This window comes from Bos indicus x Bos taurus, chromosome 21 (assembly GCF_003369695.1).
Source record: "Bos indicus x Bos taurus breed Angus x Brahman F1 hybrid chromosome 21, Bos_hybrid_MaternalHap_v2.0, whole genome shotgun sequence".
NCBI classification, from domain to species: domain Eukaryota; kingdom Metazoa; phylum Chordata; class Mammalia; order Artiodactyla; family Bovidae; genus Bos; species Bos indicus x Bos taurus.
Genome location: NC_040096.1, coordinates 65,117,391 through 65,134,661, shown reverse-complemented (window position 1 = coordinate 65,134,661; position 17,271 = coordinate 65,117,391). Strand labels below are relative to the sequence as shown.

At 53.6% G+C, this 17,271-nt stretch overlaps 1 protein-coding gene across 3 annotated transcripts in view; it reads right to left on the bottom strand.

The window, feature by feature from the left end:
- The window catches only part of WDR25 (WD repeat domain 25), a 145,662-nt gene that overhangs the window by 127,839 nt on the left and 552 nt on the right, over positions 1–17,271 (bottom strand). For 2 of the 3 annotated variants that reach the window (XM_027522002.1, XM_027522003.1), the window contains exon 2: positions 11,298–12,145. In XM_027522002.1, the coding sequence (XP_027377803.1) occupies positions 11,298–12,104 (807 nt within the window). In that variant the 5' untranslated portion in view covers positions 12,105–12,145. Of the gene's footprint in view, positions 1–10,146; positions 10,325–11,297; positions 12,146–17,271 lie in introns of those variants that run through there. The other variant, XM_027522006.1, reaches the window with a different exon arrangement.

The window sequence follows — 17,271 nt, the reverse complement described above, 5'->3', positions numbered from 1 at the left end:
CGTTCTCATAACTGCTTCTGTATTTAATCAATTGCAACAGCACACATACCCTAGCCTCTGGAAAACTCCACGTACACTCATGAGAGTACGAGAGTGAAAAGGCAAGGAACTTCTAGGTGTTATTATGAAAATGATTTTCACCCTGTAGACCCCATGAGAGGGTCTCAAGGACCCCCAGGGGCTTGCAGACACACTCAACGCCACTGCAATAAACACCATTAAAAGCTGCTGCTGTCAGGGGGGCGGGGGGTTTAAAATTATACCCACAGTTGGAATTCAACAGGGTTGTTTTTTTTTTTGAAGAGTAGATGGAAATAGACTAAAACGTCTGCAGTCATTGCTTCTGGGTAGAAAGACAATGGGCAATTGTTTTCTTTATGCCTTCCTGTTTTTGTCGTTTTTTTTCCATAGTGTGTGTGTATTTCTTTTATGGTCAGAAACAACATTTCTTTTTTGAGGAATGGTTTGGGTGGCTGTGCTGTATCTGTGCCCTGCGGAACCAGCCAATGGTAAGAAGGTCATTTTAAACCGTAGGTGGCGGGCATCGGCGTGGGGTGCGGTGGCTCCCTGCGTGCCGTCGATCCCTGGCACCCAGCGCACATCCATCACCCGCGCTGCCTGCCCGGGCCCGCAGGGAGCCGGGGAGAGATGATGAGAACTGAAAGTGGCTCCCGCTAATCACTGCAAGATGAAGGTCGAATATAGGCGACTGTTCCTCAGTACCTGGGACGAGGGGGAGGGACACGCTCCAAGGCCAGGGGACAATTACAAAGGGAGAGGCCCTCAGACTGGACCATAAAATAATGTTAGGTCCAGGACCAAAAAATAAGTAATGAGATACTAAAGTCAAACAACACACGGTGAGGGGAGGGGGCAGGTTATGATGACGGGTCAGTATTGTTAGCATGTAAATTGCTCGGGTAAGAGAAATGCCAAGACTCCAGGAGATTAATGGGTGAGAACCACAAACACTTATTCAGCATTCACGAGGTGCCAGGCTCCGTTCTAAGAGAGCCGCCGGTAAATGAACTCGTTTGGTTCTCAAACAATATACCCCTCGCTTAGCCACTGTTGTAATCATTTTAGTGCTGTCGAGGGTGAAGAGACGCAATCACGTCTCCACAAGAAGTGGTGGCGTGGGCCACGAGCGGAAGGCTACGGAGCCCCTCAAAAGAAGGACGTGGACCTGGGCGCTTAGAGGGAAAGACGTGCACGGCACGCGAGTGAGAAAACCAGCTGGTGGACGGCCCCGGAGTGAAGCGTGCGTGCTAAACAGAGGCCCCAGCCTCCACTCAGCCAGGACGCAGGGGCTGAGCGCATCACAGGGGCCGGGAGGTCCTGACCCGGCCGAGAGACAATCAGCGGAGATGTGGACATTCGGGGGTCTAGCCTACCTCATCATTCTGTAACATCCTCACCGTCACACACACACACACAGAGTCACATCAGCTTTTTCAGGATCTCCCTCCTGAATCAGAATAAACAGCAGAATGTTTCTCACGTAATCACAGACGCCGGAACAAGAAGACAAGGGGCTGGAGACAGACAGGAGCGTTTTCGGCAAACTTTCAAAGAACTCAGCCAGGAAAAGACCTTATCAGTAGGCAATAAAAATAATCTACTGTAAACAGGATTAGAAAGGAATATCCAGAAAACAAGAAACAACCCTTGGAATGTAAAAAGACGATAGAAGGGAACACTTCTCTGAGTACATGGAGGAAAAAGCTCACGCATAGAACAGCAGAGATAACAAAATCACAGGCAGGTGGGGGGGCTGGTGGGTAAGGACTGAAAAGATAAAAGTGCAGGAGAGTGTCCCCCAGAAAAAATAAAACAGGAAGGCAAAGCAGTAGAAAACTAGATATAAAAACATTAGAAGCTCAATCCAGAAACACCCAGATAATCCAATTAATCAGAGTGCCAGAGTCAGAGCCCTTGCCAGGCAACAGCCCCGGGGGCTCTCGATATCTCTGAGCGGCCCCTGTTCCCTGGGAAGCGCCGAGGTCCGCACGTCTCATCCTCGGGAGGGAGGCCGGGCCTGGATCAGCTCCAGGAGCCCTGGCCAAGCGGAGCTAACGGGTCAGGGCATCTTGGGTGGGGGTGGGCGGGGGGGGTAGTGAGGCATGCCTGCTCTCTCTTATCTCATAAAGAAACTTCGGGAAGCTGGCCAAAGGGAAGCCATGTGAAGGAAAGCTTCCAGGGGCGCTGGGCTGACCCCGCTGGCCTCAGTCCAGGGCTCTGGTCCCCGCATCCTGCCCAGCTCCCCCAGTTCCCGGGGTCTTCGCTAGGGCCGCGTCCGTCTGTCTGGGAGAGGCGCCAGACGGCAGAAGCAGGGGTTGGGGGGAGAGGATTGATTGGAGTGACTTACCCACTCCTTCTTTTCAGGGATAAAAATACTAGCGACTGGGAGAGGAAATGACCTCCATGGAATTTTTAATTGCTGGTTACAAAAATAAAGTACCTAGGGGTATGATTAAAATCGGTTGACGCACGTGGGAAAAAGGTTGGACGCACTACCGGTAGAATGTTCGCAGTCGCTATGTCTGAGCAGAGGGTCTACGGTTACCTCTTAAATTTCTGTCATTTTTTTTTTTCTTTAAAGGAAAAGGACAATGCCATCCCTGGGCACGAGACATGGGCCTTTTAAGAGTCTTCTGGGTCCAAGTTTTAAAAGCAGCAAGAAATAATTTGCTAGGCTCAACTCCTAAGTGTGCCAATTTTGCAATCTGCATTTTTCAATTACATTAAAAGCATTTTCCCCAATTGCTCTATTCTTCCCTTAATGACGTGGGTTGGGCCTGGATGAGGCTGGTTCCCCAAGGACAGAGGCTGCACCTTCACACGGAGCTGTTTTCTCCCGTCAGCATCGGCACCAGGGACACCGAGCTGTTTAAGTCTAAACCGAATGAAGTTCTCCAAGAGCAGAAAGCACAGCTTGGGCTCTGCCACAATTTTCTTTCTTATTCCTCTTTCAACCCAGGGTTTTTTTCCTGTGAGGCAGGCATAAGCTTACAAGGCCCTTCTGGCAAGCACAGGAGAAGTGGGAAATGTCTCATTTGTTGGCCTCAGAAACGTCGCAGCTTTCATATGGGGGAGAAGAGTGTCAAAACTTCACTTCCCACGAGGAGAGGGTTCCAGCCCGGAATCACAGCTCTTCCTGGAGGCTCGGCAGCCCTGCTGGCTCGACCAGCCTGAAGCCCTTGCTCTCCGCCCTGTGATCACTGAGATGGTGGTGAACTCTCCCTGGAAGGAGAACACTCCAAGGGTGGGAACAGAGAACCGCAGACACAGGGTGCAGAGAGGGAGGTGGCTGAACGCTTCCTTCACCTGACCCCGCTGTGTGCCCCCGCGCAAGTGTGTTCCCCTCTCTGGGCTTCCGTCAAGTGCAGATGGAAGAGATGATCTCTACGAGTGTGCACGCACACACACACAGGCACCCACACACCACCCATTCTCTCCTCTCCTTCACCTAATTACCGGCGACGCGCTGTTAACTGTTCAGCCCCCGAATACCAGACGCCCACCGCCGCAGCCCAGCCCTCCTTCCCAGCTGTGCGGCTCTCGTTTCCAATAGATTGGCCTCGTGCTCGGAATAAATTGCCAATCATCTACATAATGCCCCGAGACTCCTCACTCTACACATCAAATCATTTCTCAATCTCATTTTGTAAAATCCATCAAGAATAATTCTTCTAAAACTGAAATAAAAACCCTCACTCTGGCACTTGAATCCATAAATTCCTTGTCTTTGAATCTGAGATATATTACTTTCTACAAAGCACATCTAAGACACCTTAATATAATCAGATACGCTAACAATGATAAATCAGCGGGGTCCTGTAATACATAAAAATGCAAATCCAAGCCCCCGCAGAAATCACCTCATCTCCTCATGCCCCTTTTACGGGAACCATAAGGCTCTGAGGCTGGACAGTGCTGGGGGACCACCCGGGAGACGGGGTCTGCTTTTCCGTCCTTTATTCTCAGAGGCAGAGCAGCAGAGCAGGCTCTCTGGCTCTGTACGCTCGGGCTCTGGAGCCTGACGGCCAGCTGTGTGAGTGTGGACAAACCCCTTAACCTCTGGGCCTCGACTTCCTCACCCATGAAATGGGAGGAAGAGCAGCACTGACCCCATACACCTGCTGTGAACACGAGCTGGAGGCTCTAGGGCTGTGCCTGGTTGGGGGGTGGGCACCCCGGGACGGTCGGCTCTCCCCTCCCTCTCATCTGTGCCACAGGCAGGGGTCCGTGGCCGACCTTGCGGGCACGCCCGCCCAGCCCTCACCCTCCTGGGTTTCCTCGGGCATGATGATGACACTGCCCCCCCACCCACCGCCCTGTCGGAGGCTCAGACACAAAAACACTCCACGGACTGGCAGACGCAGCTGGGCCTGTTCTCACCCACGAGACACTCGGATGCCAGCAGTTCGGAGACAGGGAGCCAGCCCTCCAGGAGGAACTTCCAAGCGCGCAGTGCATGAAAAGGGAGCGGCTGAATGGCTGGGTACAGACAATCTCAAAAGCTTTTTAAATTTTAAAAGTATCTACCTCGGGAACAGTAACATCGAAACTCTTGAAAAATACATTATCGATAGACAGACTAGGAAAAGATTCACAAGAACGAGAGCTGCACCCAGTCGGAGGACTGGGGGTGACTCGTCGCTCCTCCGGTTGCTTTTTAATGAACAGACCCGGGGGCAGGGAGTGCGGGAGCCTGTCTTCAGCCCTGCCCGCTGCTAGGCCCTGGGCCGCATCTCCTCACCCCTGCTCCGACAGCAACAACCTAACAGGCAGCCATTACCCCATTTCACCAGTGAGAAAACGGGATCAGAGAGGCTAGGTGATTTTCCCCCAAGTCAGACAGCCACCAGGCAGCGTGGGGGTCGGGAACCCAGGAGTCTCCTGTAACAAAGGCACAGAGGCTGGCCCACCTAACCGGGGTCTACTCAGCAACACCCACAGGGCTGTAGCTGCAGACTGGGTGCGGGGCAAAGCCCACTTTCGCTTCATGAAGGCAGCAGAAAAGCCCACGCCGCCGCAGGGCCGTGCTCAGTGCAGCTCGATGTGAAAAACAAAAGCAGGAAACGGCAGCACGCAACACGGAAATGAGCAAACAAAGTTCGGAACCTGAAGACGGTCAGAAAAAACATGTTTGGGGAAAGTTTTTAACGAGGCATAAAAATGCTCCGGCGCAAAAGACAGGGCGTGGGGGGGTGGGGGGCGGCGCAGACTCCAAATCACTGAGACGTGCGCTCTGGGCACCAGCCCGATGCCGTAAGCAGTAAACACCAGGGACATGCTGGCCCCGACCAGGGAGGGCCCTGTGCTAACGAGCTGCTGGCTGGGGAGAGGACTGTCAGGGATCTCTGCTTTCGCCTTCCCCCTTCCTGCTTTCTGCATTTCAAAGTCGGTCCCAGGCAGCAAGAAACACGCCCGGATGCCTCTGGGGGTCTTCCCAGTGTCTGGCAGAGGGCTCTGCCAGGGGGGCTGCCAATCAGGGCTGCCCAAGTTTGGTCAAAAACACAACACGCTTGTACTTTTCCCTTCAAAAAAGGGCCTCAAAGTCTGAATTCTACCTTAACATGCAGTGGGTATTCAAGCTTGTTGAGCCAAACGAGGACACAGGGAAATGGACAGAGCGCACAGGAGGGTATCTGTGCTGGGACCACAGCCGTGGAGAACAGAGGCGCGGGGGCGGGGCCGGAGGGCGGGCAGGAGAGAAAGCGGAGCATCGGTCGGAGTTACACGTCACTGTTTTGTTTTACTCAATTTCTCTAGCTGTAAATTTTTCAAAACTAATACAAGCATATTTTACAGCTCACAGAACATTTAGAACATATTAAAATGAGTATCTTTCTGCTGTAACGTGCCCAATTGAAATTTATGAATTCCGAGGCTACGTTTTTAAGGAGATGAAGGAACTGGCACTCCACGTTCTTTATCAGATGGATTGTGTTGTGTTTTTTCCTCCTGATCAGAAAATAAACCGTATTTGAGTAAATGTTACCTTGAATCAAGGATTCTTCCACGTTCTAGAAGCTTGGGAGAGCGACTCACCCTGTCTTACTGTGCCCCCTAGTGGCAAAGAGCATGTGTGCACTTTAAAGACGACTCCTCTCCCCAAAGGCTGGAAGGAAAATCCAAACAACGTTTTCAATCTTTTTTGATCACTTAACAGGTACAAAACCTAGTGTCAGGTGCTATGGAGAATGTAAAAACAGATTCCACACAGTTCCCCTGCTCAAGAAGCTTAAAAATCCACAAGGTGTAGCAGGCACAGTTCCACGGCCGGGTCACTGGCATGAGATACCGTGGCATGGTGAGGAAGGGAGAGCATTTCCAGAGAGGGCAAGAGTGAGCCCCCAGTGAGTGCCCGCCAAGAGCCGGGAGTCACACCAGGTCATTCAGAGCCAACATCACTTATTTTTTCACAAAAACCCAACAGGTTATGCATCCTTGGGTCCACTTTACATACAGAGCTTGAGGCTCAGAGAAGGTGAGATCACACAGCCAGTCGGCAGCAGAGGGACAGTCAGAATCCAAGTCCTGTGACCCCAGCCCTCCTGACCAGGTTGGGGACAAGAAGGCACTCTGGCAAACTTTAACCAGAAAAGGTGGGTGGGGGGAGACTTCCCTGGCGGCCAATGGTTAAGACTCTGGGCTTCCACTGCCGGGGGGTGCATGAATTAGGTCCTGGCCAGGGACCTAAGATCCGGCATGCTGCGAGACACAGCCAAAGCAAAAGCGGGGGAGGCACCTTCAAAACGGAGCACAGGTAGGGACTGCTTCGAGCAGCCCACCTCTTCGAGCTCCTTCCCTGCTCAGCCACCATCTGCTCTCCACCCCGGAGCCCCACCTGCACCCCTGCCCCACTCCAGACTCCACGCCCACACACCTCCCATGTGCCCCTTGATCTCATACCAGACCACAAGGACCTCCACGCTGTCCACCTGCTGACACCAGGGAGGGAAAATAACACCATCCTGCCAGGACTGCCTGCTGCCACACACACACCCCTGGGGGCCCAGCACGACCAAAGTCTCAGCCAGGAGGGCCCCCAGCCCCCAGTTGCTCCCCACCCACCTTCCATCATGGCTCCTCCAGCCCTGCCACATCGTCTTCACACCGAACAGTCGCTTAACGTCAATTTGCCATGTGACTCCGTCACTGAAAACTGCCAGATGTCATAAAGCAGAGAGGACCCTGGACCCTTGGCCTCTAACACTTATCAACGCCCTGATTTTCAAGATACCACAGTAAGAAGGTCAGGAGACATGGACCCCCGTGGCCACGACAGCAGCCACACTCTGCCCCTGGGGACACCTCTATTGACAGCCCGCCGTAAGAGATGGACGGCGCAGTGGACGGGGCTCCTGGCTGCCAGCAAGTGGCCCGAGACTATGTCATTGCCTGCAGCACACACCACCCTCCCCGGGACGGGACTGACAGGCAGCCTGGCAGCCAGGGAGGGGGTCTCAGAGAACTGCCCCCAGCAGGTGGGTTTTCCAGGAACACAGTCCCTGCGCCTGAGCAGCCTCCCAAGGTGGACCAACTGCGCCCCCGTGTGGTCATGCAGTGTCACTGCCGGCTGGCGGCTCCCAGCTCCCCTCCATCCGGCCTCTCCCACACCCCGCGCAGGGCGCCCTCATCTACCCCACTGACACCCACTACGCGACAGAACCACGGCCCAAGTCAACGGCTTCACTCAGACGCCCTCCATTCCAAAACTTGTGGGATGGCCTTAGGAAATCTAAACTTCCTGGGCAAAAGAGACCAGGGCAGAGGCCACGGAGCACGCCACCGAGGCCAAGTGCAGACCAGTCCCCGCAGGGCTCCAGGCCAGGAGACGTGACCCCGAGGGCAAGAGGGAGGCAGACACCCACCAGGACGCACCTACCTCCACCACAGCCCTCCACCCAGCTCTGCCTGCCTTCTGAGACCCCCAGGAAGCCTGCCCACTCGAGCCTGCGCTGCCCATGTCTGCTAGTCTGGTCCCTCCCTTCAGGGTCCCAGAAGGGGGCTGCCCACGCCCTTCAGGCGGCCCACCTGGACCCATGCCACCCTCCACAAAACACAGCACTACGTGCCCAGCATTAAACTGGGAGCTTTAGACAGAAGCCTCAGTCATAGGCCTCAGGAACTTGTCAAGAGGAAAAAGGCTCAGAAAGGTCAAGTGCGTTGCCTGAGATCATGAAGCTGTTTGTATGGAGCCAGTACCAGGCCCAGTTCAGTTCAGTTCAGTCACTCAGTTGTGTCTGATGCTTTGCGACCCCATGGATGGCAGCACACCAGGCCTCCCTGTCAATCACCAACTCCCAGAGCTTACTCGAACTCATGTCCATTGAGCCGGTGATGCCATCCAACCATCTCATCCTCTGTCGTCCCCTTCTCCCGCCTTCAATCTTTCCCAGCATCAGGGTTTTTTCAAATGAATCAGTCCTCCACCAAGCCCAGATCATTCTAAGTAACTCCAGGGGCCAGCCCACCAGGGACACTGACCACCAAGAACCCTCCGGGGGGGCTCCTGACCAAAGCGACAGGCCCCCACAGCCCCCTAGAGCTGCAGGCCCTCCGGAGGGAGGCCAGAGAAGCCCCTGGCCTTGCGGTGGGGGGTGTCCAGTGCACACCAGGAACGCCAGGACCTCTTGAGTCGAGCACAGGGCCCCAACCTCTCGGAGAAAGCACCAGAGATGTGTGTGCCAACCCCAGGGCTCCAGACTGCAGACAGGACCCGACACTGTCCCCACAGAACTCCATCAGCCTCGCAGACGTGAAAACGGACACGTCATTTTGGGACTCAAACACGCCACCTAAAGTGACACTCCCAATGGAGCTCCTAGCCAAGACTTCACTGCACTTGGACTTCCTGTCTCAGCTTATGAAAATGCCTCCTATGCGAAAAGCTCAAAACAAACCTTGCAGATACAATGTTCTGGGTAGGAGGGCTCCAGAGCCGTGAGGACAATTTTGGGGGTGGGGAGCCGATGTCTAGTGAGCGCCTGTGGGGCTCCTGCCCTGTGCCGGGGGCTTTGGAAGGGAGTTCTCACGTGGTCTCATGGCTCAGGTACTGAGCACAATCAGGCCCCCACAGATGAGACTCTGGAACTTGAACTGGGTGGCCGGGCCGCTGACCAGCTCCTCCGCAACCGTGACCCACAACTCCAAAGCCACCTTCTCCCCAGGTGGCTTTTGTTCGGATCGCGTGTATTTGGCACCTACTATGTACTAAGACATTACTTTGCCGACAAAGGTCCGCCCAGTCACAGCTATGGTTTTTCCTGTAGTCATGTATGGATGTGAGAGTTAGACTGTGAAGAAAGCTGAGCGCCAAAGAATTGATGCTTTTGAACTGTGTGGTTGGAGAAGACTCTTGAGAGTCCCTTGGACTGCAAGGAGATCAAACCAGTCAATCCTAAAGGAGATCAGTCCTGAATATTCATTGGAAGGACTGATGCTGAAGCTGAAACTCCAATCCTTTGGCCACCTGATGCAAAGAACTGACTCATTGGAAAAGGCGCTGATGCTGGGAAAGACTGAGGGTAGGAGGAGAAAGGGACAACAGAGGATGAGATGGTTGGACGGCATCACTGACTCGATGGACATGGGTTTGAGCAAGCTCCAGGAGTTGGTGATGGACAAGGAAGCCTGGCGTGCTGCAGTCCATGGGGTCGCAAGAGTCAGACATGACTGAGCGACTGAACTGAACCGAACTGATGTAGTGCGCTTGGGCTTCGCTTCCCAGGTGGCCCTAGTGGTGAAGAACCCGCCTGCCAACGCAGGAGATAGAGATGTGGGCTCAGTCCCTGGGCTGGGAAGACCCCTTGGAGAAGCAACTGGCCACCCACTCCAGTATTCTTGCCTGGGGAATCCCATGGACAGAGGAGCCTGGCGGGCTACAGTCCACGGGGTGGCAAAGAGACAGACACGACTTAAGTGACTGGGCACACACACACACGTGCTGTGCTTTGCAGGCGCTGGAGAGAGGAGGTGAGGGGTGTGCAGGCCCATTACACAGACCTCACCTTTGAAAGCGCCAATTAAAAGGAAAGGTCTCCGAGGCTCCCCTGGGGGTGGGGACAGACAGACGACAGTCCGGGGACCGGGGGCAGCTCCTGGAGGGTGGAACACAGCTGCCACACTACCCACCTGGGCGCCGCGACCGTAAGTCTGCCTTGCTTCAGGAGCTTCCTGTGTGTAGGTCTGTAACTTTACTTCCTCATGCATCTTGGGCCGAGCTGGGCCTTCGCTGCTGTGCGTGGGCTTTCTCTAGTTGTGGGCTTCTCACTGCAGAGGCTTCTCTCATGGCAGAGCGCAGGCTCGGTAACTGTAGCACACGGGCTTAGTTGCCAGCTGGCATCTGGGATCCTCCCAGACCAGGGATTGAACCCCCCTCTCCTGCATTGGCTGGCGGGTTCTTTACCACTGCGCCACCAGGGGAGCCCAGGAGCTTTTTTTTTTTTTTTAATGGAGCTTTTAAAATAAATAAATAACAACCCAAAAAGTTTCTGTATAAACCAGAACTCCCCAGCAGGGCACCCAAGGCCCTCCCTGGTGTGACGCTGCCTTCTTTCCCAGGGCCTCCCCCGACCCCCTGCAGGCCCCTCACAGCCTCCCCTGTTTAGAGCCAAGAACGTCTTCTGCCCGACCCACCTGAAGGCCCACCCGAAAGCCCACCCGCTCCCTCCCGGAAGCATTCGCCAAGCCCTCCCTGCTGGCGGCTGCCCCTCCTCCAGGCACCTGCAGCAGTGGGACCCCCTGGGGCTCCGAGCTCACAGCCCCACCCAGGCTTGTGAGCACCTCTCCGCTTCTCCGCAGCCCCTACCTCCATGTACCGGCCCGGAAGCCAGGGTCGAGTCCAGGGACCTTCCCACCCCCCGCACCCAGCACAGCACCGGGAACAGAGCTACCACCACTCCGCACTCAGCGGGGGTCACCGAGGATGGCCCAGAGTCCCCGGGATCTGGGTCTGCTTTCCTCCCTTCTCACTCCGCCATCTCCCTCTCCCAGGGCGGGAGAGGGTCTAGGCGTCCTTGGTGGCCCCCATGAGGATGACCCACGTGGGGTCTGAACTAGTTACCGCCGGTGGCCTGGGCAAGGCAGCCTTGGAGGGGCTGCAGGGGGTAGAACAGTCCAGCCATCCAAGCGGGCAACCGAGAGCCCTCTCCCGAGGGCAACAAAGAGAATCCCAGGAATTCCTAGAAAGAAACATCCGGCCTGCAACCGGGCCGACCTCACCATTGGGAAAACAAAACGTCCCAGCGGCTCATTCCCAAGAGCTGCTTCACTCAAGGCCTCACCTTGAAGGTTTTATCCATCGACGTCGACAGAAGCATGTGGCTCCTGGCAGACACCGGACACCACTGGACGCTGTTGACGGGGCCCCGGTGGCCCCGCAGGTGGAAGAGCACCGTCTTGGGAATCTTGGTTTCCTTATACTGACTGTCCAGATATGGCTGGATAAACTCAGACACTTCGGGGGCCACACAGAGCGGGGCCGGAACACGGCCGGCAAGGGGACCCCGGGCCTCCGTGTCCTTACCGCTGTCTGTTTCTGTGCTGAGCGCCTGCAGCGGCCTTAGTCTCTTCGGGATATAAGGTACAACACAGTCCTCACGCCGCTTCCTCTGCAGGGAGCTGCTGCCTTTCCCTGGGCCTTCAGACCCCGTTCGGGCATCGAGAGACGGCTTGGGGGAGCCGGAAGGTTCCCAGCAGACTCTCACCTGCTTCGAGCGGGCCGCTGCCAGGGGCACGTGGCCTGCAGGGGCCTGGCTGGTCCACAGGGAGGGGCGAGCCGGCGGGCTGGCGGGGAGGGTGGCCTCGGGCTCTGGCCTGGGCCATCGTAGTCTCTGGCTGGGGCAGGACCCCGGGTCCTGGCTCCAGAGCCGAGCCAGTGGGAGACGACACGTGGTGGGGTCATCATGAGAGCCGCACACCAGGGACGGCGCCCACCCGCCTGTCGCATCCAGGACCCTGGATCCAAAATCCTGCTCCGGAGGTCTGAGCATAGCCGAAGTGTCTTCCATCTGGCCAACAGGATGGAAACTGCCCGCAGGCTCGGTCTCAGCCTCTGAGTCCGAATCCTCGTAGGCCACCAACGAAGCCATTAAAGACACAGTTTCACGCTGTCCTTCAAGGGCAAACTTCCCTAAGGCCAAACAAAGTCAAGTGTCAGAGGATATGTGTGGCAGAACGCTTCCTACCACACGCAGTTAAAAGCAAATGTGCCACCGAACAAATCCAAGACTGAAATACCCATGAAAGTGATGCTGCTGCTGCTAAGTCGCTTCAGTCATGTCCGACTCTGTGCGACCCCATAGACGGCAGCCCACCAGGCTCCCCCGTCCCTGGGATTCTCCAGGCAACACTGGAGTGGGTTGCCATTTCGTTCCCCGATGCAGGAAAGTGAAAAGTGAAAGTGAAGTCGCTCAGTCGTGTCCAACTCTTCGCGATCCCATGGACTGCAGCCTACCAGGCTTCTCCGTCCATGGGATTTTCCAGGCAAGAGTACTGGAGTGGGGTGCCATTGCCTTCTCAACGGCAAGAGGGAGGGACACAGGTATACCCACGGCTGACTCGTGCTGCTGTTTGGCAGAAACCAACACAACGCTGCAGAGCAATTACCCTTCAATTAAAAATAAATAAATTCAATTTTTTTTTTTTAATGAAGCCTTGGGACGTCCCTGGTGGTCCAGTGGTTAAGAATCTGCCTTCCAATGCAGGGGACATGGGTTCAGTCCCTGGTTGGGGAACTAAGATTCCAAATGCCACGGGGCGACTAAGGCCACTTGCTGAAAACGGAGGGACCCGCCCCCCAGAGAAGCCTGCGCTCTGCAACAAGGGCCCGGGCGCCGCGGCCAAGGCCCAGCGCAGCCAAAAAAAGAGACCTCGTCCACGCGCCAAGTATGATCAGTTAGAAGACACAAGGCTTTAAATGAAGACTATGGAATGTCTGGGAATACATCTAACAACAACAATAACAAAAATAGCAAGACCTACACACAGAAAACTAATTTACTTAAAGACACGAAGGGGGACTTGACTCAATGGACACAGGGTGCCTGAGCGGGAAGACTCAGGGTTTTAAGGGGGCCTTTTCAAAGGTCCATTCCAGGAGGATCCACAAATGTAAACAGACGGTTTTTACTGCAACAACCCCACGTTAGAACTCTATCCTACACAAACATTAGCACGTGTGTGCAGAGACAGGTACACAGAGGGCCTGCAGCGTGGCTTATAAGCAACAAACGAGAAGAGCAAGCGCTCGTCAACGTGAACGAAGTTAACTCTGAACACGCTGGAACAGAAAGACGACCAGGACCCACCACATGGCAAGACCATGCCCTCCTCACCTGTGTCCGCCCCCCGCGCTCCAGGCCTTCCTTCTATTCTCTCCGCCTAGAATGCTCTTCCCCTGACATCCCATCTCAACTACAAGCCAGTGTAGACAGACAGACCTCCAGCACAGGGCCGAGGTACTCGAGGCATCAGTTCAGTCAATCAGTTCAGTCACTCAGTCGTGTCCGACTCTTTGGGAGCCCATGAATCGCAGCACGCCAGACCTCCCTGTCCATTACCAACTCTCAGAGTTCACTCAAACTCACGTCCATCGAGTCGGTGATGCCATCCAGCCATCTCATCCTCTGTCGTCCCCTTCTCCTCCTGCCCCCAATCCTTCCCAGCATCAGAGTCTTTTCCAATGAGTCAACTCTTCGAATGACGTGGCCAAAGTATTGGAGTTTCAGCTTCAGCATCAGTCCATCCAATGAACACCCAGGACTGATCTCCTTTAGGATGGACTGGTTGGATCTCCTTGCAGTCCAAGGGACTCTCAAGAGTCTTCTCCAACACCACAGTTCAAAAGCATCAATTCTTTGGCGCTCAGCTTTCTTCACAGTCCAACTCTCACATCCATACATGACCACTGGAAAAACCATAGCCTTGACTAGATGGACCTTTGTTGGCAAAGTAATGTCTCTGCTTTTCAATATGCTATCTACGGTGGTCATAACTTTTCTTCCAAGGAGTAAGTGTCTTTTAATTTCATGGCTGCAGTCACCATCTGCAGTGATTTTGGAGCCCAAAAAAACAAAGTCTGACACTGTTTCCACTGTTTCCCCATCTATTTCCCATGAAGTGATGGGACCAGATGCCATGATCTTTGTTTTCTGAATGTTGAGCTTTAAGCCAACTTTTTCACTCTCCACTTTCACTTTCATTAAGAGGCTTTTTAGTTGCTCTTCACTTTCTGCCATAAGGGTGGTGTCATCTGCATATCTGAGGTTATTGATATTTCTCCCAGCAATCTTGATTCCAGCTTGTGCTTCTTCCAGCCCAGCATTTCTCATGATGTACTCTGCATATAAGTTAAATAAGCAGGGTGACAATGGACAGCCTTGACGTATTCCTTTTCCTATTTGGAACCAGTCTGTTGTTCCATGTCCAGTTCTAAGTGTTGCTTCCTGACCTGCATATAGGTTTCTCAAGAGGCAGGTCAGGTGGTCTGGTATTCCCATCTCTTTCAGAATTTTCCACAGTTTATTGTGATCCACACAGTCAAAGGCTTTGGCATAGTCAATAAAGCAGAAATAGATGCTTTTCTGGAACTCTCTTGCCTTTTCAATGATCCAGCGGATGTTGGCATCGGCCCCCCCATTCCCAGGGTGCAATCCAAATCCTCCTGTTTCACTCCAAACACACAGACTCACACAACAATCTACTTCCCCCTTCCTAAAAACTCTTCTTGTAATTCTGAACCATCACACACGATCAATTGAAGCCAAGGAATTTCTACAAAGAAGCACCTCCTGGAATTCAACGCTGGGCAGTTAACACCAAGCAGAGTCGAGGAAAACAAGGGTGCTGCGCACGTCCAGGACAGCAGAGGGCGCGGTGGAGCAGCGTCCACAGCTCCCGCAGCAGGCGACTTCCGAGAAAGCCCGAGTGTCCTACCTTAACAGACCATCCTGAGCTCCTCTTCCCACATGCGGGGTCAGGTGAGACCAGAAGATTCCCTGGGGGGCCTCGGTTACACCATTCCAGACAGCCTATCTATCACTCACGTTCTTCCCTGGACGGTGGGTTTCATGTCCCCTGGAATCAACCATTCCCACCTTTCCCGTAACGGGTACCGTTTGCCTGAAGGGCTCCACTGCCAAACAAGTTACATCATCATCCAAAAACTGTTCTGTGGTCTGCCTCCTCCAATGATCCAACTTCATCTGCAGCCCAATCCAGGCAGGTAACACCTACACACAGAGCCACTGTCTAAATAAAACTTCAAACCTGAGCCAGCCCATCTCGAATGGAGCTAATATAATACAAGGGACTCAACGTTCAGAAAACGAAGATCATGGCATCTGTCCCATCACTGCATGGGAAATAGATGGGGAAACAGTGGAAACAGCGTCAGACTTTATTTTTCTGGGCTCCAAAATCACTGCAGATGGCGACCGCAGCCATGAAATTAAAAGACGCTTACTCCTTGGAAGAAAAGTTATGACCAACGTAGATAGCATATTGAAAAGCAGAGACATTACTTTGCCAACAAAGGTCCATCTAGTCAAGGCTATGGTTTTTCCAGTGGTCATGTATGGATGTGAGAGTTGGACTGTGAAGAAAGCTGAGCGCCAAAGAATTGATGCTTTTGAACTGTGGTGTTGGAGAAGACTCTTGAGAGTCCCTTGGACCGCAAGGAGATCCAACCAGTCCATTCTGAAGGAGATCAGCCCTGGGATTTCTTTGGAAGGAATGATGCTAAAGCTGAAACTCCAGTACTTTGGCCACGTCATTCGAAGAGTTGACTCATTGGAAAAGACTCTGATGCTGGGAAGGATTGGGGGCAGGAGGAGAAGGGGACGACAGAGGATGAGATGGCTGGATGGCATCACCGACGCGATGGACGTGAGTCTGAGTGAACTCTGGGAGTTGGTGATGGACAGGGAGGTCTGGCGTGCTGCGATTCATGGGGTCGCAAAGAGTCAGACACGACTGAGCGACTGAACTGAACTGAATTATAAACTAATGGAACAGTTGCACTGTGAAGGCTTTGGCATTACCTTAATGACTCAGTTCAGTCCTAAAACCTAATCAGACATCTCATCTGTCTCAATTCCTATGCACAGCCCAACTCACCACAGTATCCCATGCCATCCCGCCAAAGGGAACCCAGCAGGTTCCCACTGCAAAGGCACCTGTTCTCAGCCTTTAGGATGGACTCCTACCCACCCAGCTGTCCAGTCAACGGAGAGGCAGGTGGCCAGAACTAAAGATGAGGTCTGTGGGAACAGATGAGAGAGTAGAGACCATGAGGCCCACCTCCTATGAGGCCCACTTCCTACTAGGCAAGGCAGCAAGGACTGAATGAATGCAGGCACGTGGATGTTGCTGCTGCGTCACTTTAGTCGTGTCCGACTCTGTGCGACCCCACAGACGGCAGCCCACCAGGCTCCTCTGTCCCTGGGATTCTCCAGGCAAGAACACTGGAGTGGGTTGCCATTTCCTTCTCCAATGCATGAAAGTGAAAAGTGAAAGTGAAGTCGCTCAGTTGTGTCCGACTCCTAGCGACCCCAGGGACTGCAGCCTACCAGGCTCCTCCATCCATGGGGTTTTCTAGGCAAAAGTACTGGAGTGGGGTGCCATTGCCTTCTCCGCACGTGGATGTTAGGGCTTCCTATCTGCTTACATTTCATTCCGTCCTTCAACAAATACCAACAGCACCAGGCGCTACTAGCCAAGCCCCAGCTCACCACGCCCAGATGCCAGTGCAGACAGATAGACCAGAACCAAGTGAAACAGAGCACGTCCGGAGGTGAGAAATCCTAAGGAGAAAGGCAGGATAGAAAAGAAAAGGAGGCATGATGGTTGGCTTGGGATTGCAGTTTCACTGCAATTAGGAGGCCAGGGCAGGCCTCAGGCATAAAACGATCATCTTAAGGCAAGGAAGCAGAGGTGATAAACACCAAAGATGGAACCAACAAAACTGATCAAAATGGAGTGGGAGAGAAGAAGGCAAGGATGAGTCAAGGAAAAGAGGCAAAAACGGAGAACAAAATAAACTCTAGAGAAAGCTGTTTGCTGGCTTTTTTGTGTCTAAGGCAAAGTAGGGGGAAAGGAAGTTTTTTTGTTTTGGTTTGGTTTTTTTATGGAAATGAAGGAGCCACTAAACCAATTAGAACATCCAGAAGAAAAAGTCAGGTCTTTGGAAAAATAAGGCTACAAAAGGCGGGGGAGAGTGCCATGGACAGTCATCAACATGTCAGTTCCATCAAAACA